General features: G+C 45.6%; 1 protein-coding gene and 1 long non-coding RNA gene across 9 annotated transcripts in view; one reads left to right on the top strand and one right to left on the bottom strand.

The window, feature by feature from the left end:
- lrp12 (low density lipoprotein receptor-related protein 12) overlaps nt 1-2,740 on the bottom strand; it is a 17,190-nt gene extending 14,450 nt beyond the window's left edge. For all 8 annotated transcript variants that reach the window (XR_007569265.1, XR_007569264.1, XR_007569263.1 and 5 more), the window contains exon 1: nt 2,601-2,740. Coding sequence is in view for 1 of the 8 variants with exons in the window: in XM_050035431.1 (XP_049891388.1) it covers nt 2,601-2,652 (52 nt within the window). In the remaining 7 variants the exon portion in view is untranslated. The remainder of the gene's footprint in view (nt 1-2,600) is intronic.
- On the top strand, nt 2,541-4,003 carry LOC126384507 (uncharacterized). The gene is made up of 2 exons (XR_007569288.1): nt 2,541-2,680; nt 3,508-4,003. It is a non-coding gene; the product is annotated as an uncharacterized LOC126384507 (long non-coding RNA).
- Nucleotides 4,004-4,604: the final 601 nt, after the last annotated feature.

The raw sequence follows: 4,604 nt of genomic DNA, 5'->3' as shown, positions 1-4,604 counted from the left end.
GGAATAAATTTCCGTTATAACGGAAACGTGGGCACAGTTATCTATACAAAATACACAGACTAACTAACTAACTAACTGATTGACTAACATAAACAACTGAAAATTGAAAAAAATTTAGCTTGCACCGTTAGCTCCAGTAAGGGAAAGCATGAGGGAAAGCGGCTGACCGGAAGTCACGCACAAAAAAACGTAAGTTGATCACTATTTACTTCCGTGTTTGAAAATAAGGTGGATACTTCTGCCTTGAATCAACGCTGTGCCTACCCTAGGCTAATTTATACAATGTAAAATGCCATAGACTTGTGCTAATAACGTTAGCATGTTGTATTTGTTCGGAGTGTTTGTCTGCTGTCCCTGCAAGTTATAGTGAAGTTGATGTGAGACTCCGCCGCTGCCCCTGGTGTTGTGGAGGTGTAACTGCAGCAGACACACCACCACACAGGTATCAGTGCACACAGCGGTGTAACTCCGTCTGCCGTCTCATCACAGTGTGGCTCCGTCATTAATTGTTTGTTTGTTTATTTAGGATCCCCATTACTTGTTACCACAGCAAGAGCTATTCTTCATTAAGGTGGAGGAGATAAACACTAACTTCCTGCTCTGGAGCAGGAACAGGAAGTGTCATAACTTTTCATATCCACTGACAAAATAAAACTTTATCAAAGTTTATGTTCAGCTGTTTGGTTTCTGTAACATCTGTAAATAAAACATAACGGACTCAGGATGCAAGGTTTCTGTGCGACATGATATTTTATGAATTAAACAAATGAATCCCAAAAGCACAGACTCAGTGTGTGAAGGCCTGAAGGCGGCGTTAATGTTGTCTGAGGGTTTCATGACTCATTTCCTGTCCCCATCAGCTGGTCTGAGACCAGTTCAAGCTGTGTCTCAGTTCAGGCGCTGCAGCCTTCAAAGGACGCAGCATTCGCGGTCAACGTCGGCCATGTCCTTTGAAGACTGCATCAGCCAAACCACTGGTGTTCCTGTTACCTAGCAACCAGGTAAGTCAGTAAGTTAGTTAGCCCTGAATCATGGAGCCACAGATTGGTATTATATATGTTCTATTTAATACGTGAAGAGACGCCGCTCAGACCAAGAACCAGCGACCCTCCGGTTCCCAACCAGGTCCCCACAGACCGAGATACTGCTGCTACATCAGGTGTTATGGAGGTCAGTACACAACGCCTGTACAGATGTGACCCGTTGAGGAACACCTGTACAGATGTGACCCGTTGAGGAACGCCTGTACAGATGTGACCCATTGAGGAACGCCTGTACAGATGTGACCCGTTGAGGAACACCTGTACAGATGTGACCTGTTAAGGAACACCTGTACAGATGTGATGGGTTGAGGAACACCTGTACAGATGTGACCCTTTGAGGAACACCTGTACAGATGTGACCCTTTGAGGAACACCTGTACAGATGTGACCCGTTGAGGAACACCTGTACAGATGTGATGTGTCGAGGAACACCTGTACAGATGTGACCCGTTGAGGAACACCTGTACAGATGTGACGTGTCGAGGAACACCTGTACAGATGTGACCCGTTGAGGAACACCTGTACAGATGTGACCCATTGAGGAACACCTGTACAGATGTGATCCATCGGTAAAAAAAACAACAACTTTTTTTTTCTTCCTTTACCTCTGGAGGCACAGCCTGGAGTTTTTCGACTAACGGAAGTGCAGGGGCCTCGGCGATCGCTCACGCCCTTCACTTCCGGCGGTGCCCCCAGGGAATCGCTGTGTTGTTTACAAATACTTCGGGTAGAAAACCAGCCGAGTTTAGCTATATATCACATTTTCACGTCACTATATCACCGTGTAGACTAATCTGGTGTTTGTTAAGTCTATAAACACAATGACTGAACAAACATTACTATTTCTGTGTGCATGTTTTGTAAATAACATGGTTATCGTAGATTAGCTGGGCTAACCGTTAGCTGTTAACGTTTGCTGTTAGCGGTGTCTGTAATAACCATAGACTGTATAAAAATAAGGTAATAACTCAATAAACGGTTCATGAGTAAAATATTTTTTCCAGCGGATATCTTAGTTACAACATGATTGAGCTAGCAAAGCAGTTTTGTGTTGCTATGTGTGGTATTTAGTCAGTTATGGGAAATCACGATGTCTAGAAAGCAGCAGTGGCTGCAGCTGACAGGGACAGTTAGCAAAGCTAACATCTGTTAAAAGCCTCCCGTTGTCGGATACGACATGAAACTACTCCAGTTAGCTCAATCGTGTTGTAACTAAGACACGTTGACGAGACGGTGAGCGGTCGCTATGGACGCGGAGCTTGTTGTTTCTGTAGGTACACATTTCCTGGGGACACCTGCACGTCTTGGCCACGCCCCCTCCATTGTGATTGGTTAAAGCGCAGCATCGTTCAAACGCAAAGTCCAGCCCTCCCCCCCTCTGTAGTCGTCTTTCACACAGGGCTGCCGACAGATTCTACAATGTAAATTGCAGAATCTGTCTTGAGAGATTAGTACAGATGTGACCCGTTGAGGAACACCTGTACAGATGTGACGTGTTAAGGAACAACTGCAGACAGTCAGACCGGTAGTGTTACAGCTATGCCTGAAAGGACTCACCTGACAGAACGAGCAGGTACACAGCACACCTGCAGCCTGATCTAGCGGCCATGATGATGATGATGATGATGATGATGAAGGTCAGTGGACAGCTGGAGGAGCTGACAGCTGCATGTCAGACACACGTCAAAAAAACAACAACACTGAAATCTGCCCAGAAACTGCTGACACATCTGTTAGCTTAGCATCGATGTCTCTCTTTACTCGGACGAAGCTAACGAGGCTAACGGTCCGAGCTAACGCTGCTCCACCATCCAAACAAAGACTCCCGTTAGCTCCGGCTAACGGCTAACGTTAGCTGAGACTAACCGTTAGCTCCACAGTGTCAGTTTTTGCACGGCGACACATCCCGGGACACGGAACGGTGTTAGAATGATAAATATAACGGAATACAGTAAGAACACACGCTAACTGCCGGGTTATTCACTAGAAGCTAACAGCTAAAGAAGCTAACGTTAACAACACTGGCCGCTTAGCTGAACATGCTAACGGAGCTAAGCGGTTAGCGAACCCGTCCTCCTCCACAACAAGGACACTAAACCCGGACAGGGACGGCTAACCCGGATTATTCACAGCCGGCCCAGGTTCCTCTCAGCTGACCCGGGTTACTCTCAGCTGACACGAGCTAACTACCGGAATCGGGCGAGAGGTTAGCAGCGCGAGCGTTGCTCCATCTTGTTGGTTTGTGTTAGCTGTTAGCCGTTAGCTTAGGGGTCGAGCGGAACAACAACAGATCAGTGTGTGATGACGCGTGTTAGCCCCGCCCCTTCACGTCTGTCCCTGTGACGTCATGAATCATACTAACACCCCCCACCCCTGAAAAAAAATCCACAAAGGCTTTTATTTATTTATTGTATTAAAATGCATTTATTTATTGTTTATTTCTTCGTCCTCTTCTTATCATTAGATTCTCACAGACACTAAAGGCCCTGCAGAGGCTCAACCTGCCTCAGGAACTGCTGATCATGTTCTACACAGCCATCATCCAGTCTGTTCTCTGCACATCCATCACCGTCTGGTTTGGATCTGCCACCAAACTGGACAGGAACAGACTGAAACAGACAATCAGGTGTGCAGAGAGGATTATTGGGACTGATCTTCCCTCCATCCAGGACCTGTACAGGTCAAGGGTCAGGAAACGCGCTACAGAGCAGTGTTCGCCGAAACCACCTGTCACAAAGATGGTCTCTTCCCCCAGGCTGTCGCTCTGATGAACTCCTAACAGTCACACAGTGGCAGGTCAACAACACTGCATCCTTGTTATTGTATATATCTTCTGTATATTCTGTGTTCTTGCCTAAATTTGTGTACTTATATCCTTTCTGGTACCTTGACAGCAAGTCTACCAGAGTCAGATTCCTCGTACACACGTACTTGGTGAATAAAGCTGATTCTGATAATTATTTATTATGTCTTTATTATCTATTTATTTCTTGTTCTATCAATCAATCAATTTTACAGCATACGACATCCCTCTGTCCTTATGACCCTCACAGCTGATCAGGAAAAACTCCCCAAAAAACCCTTTAACGGGGAAAAAACGGTAGAAACCTCAGGAAGAGCAACTGAGGAGGGATCCCTCTTCCAGGACGGACAGACGTGCAATAGATGTCGTACAGAACAGATCAACATGATAAATTAACAGTAATCCGCATGACACAATGAGACAGAGAGAGAGAGAGAGAGAGAGAGAGAGAGAGACAGAGAGACAGAGAGAGAGATGCAGGACAGACGGTAATAACAGTAGCTTACAACAACATTTATGAAAGTAGTAATATTATAATTATAGTTCTGGCTACTGTGGTACAATATGTTGAAAGTATGTATTAATATCTGGCGGATACATCTGTGACAATAATCATATGTGTATAATAACAGTAGAAGTATGACTAATGACTAATGATGGCAGCAGCAGCAGGAGGCATCTGGCAGGACCACGGCAGCAGCACAACCACACACGTCACGCTGTCCAGGCACCGCTGTGATATGAGTTAATCTGAGAGA

This window comes from Epinephelus moara, chromosome 22 (assembly GCF_006386435.1).
Source record: "Epinephelus moara isolate mb chromosome 22, YSFRI_EMoa_1.0, whole genome shotgun sequence".
Classification (NCBI taxonomy): domain Eukaryota; kingdom Metazoa; phylum Chordata; class Actinopteri; order Perciformes; family Serranidae; genus Epinephelus; species Epinephelus moara.
Note: the sequence above shows the minus strand (reverse complement) of the source record. Positions and strands in the feature narration are given on the sequence as shown.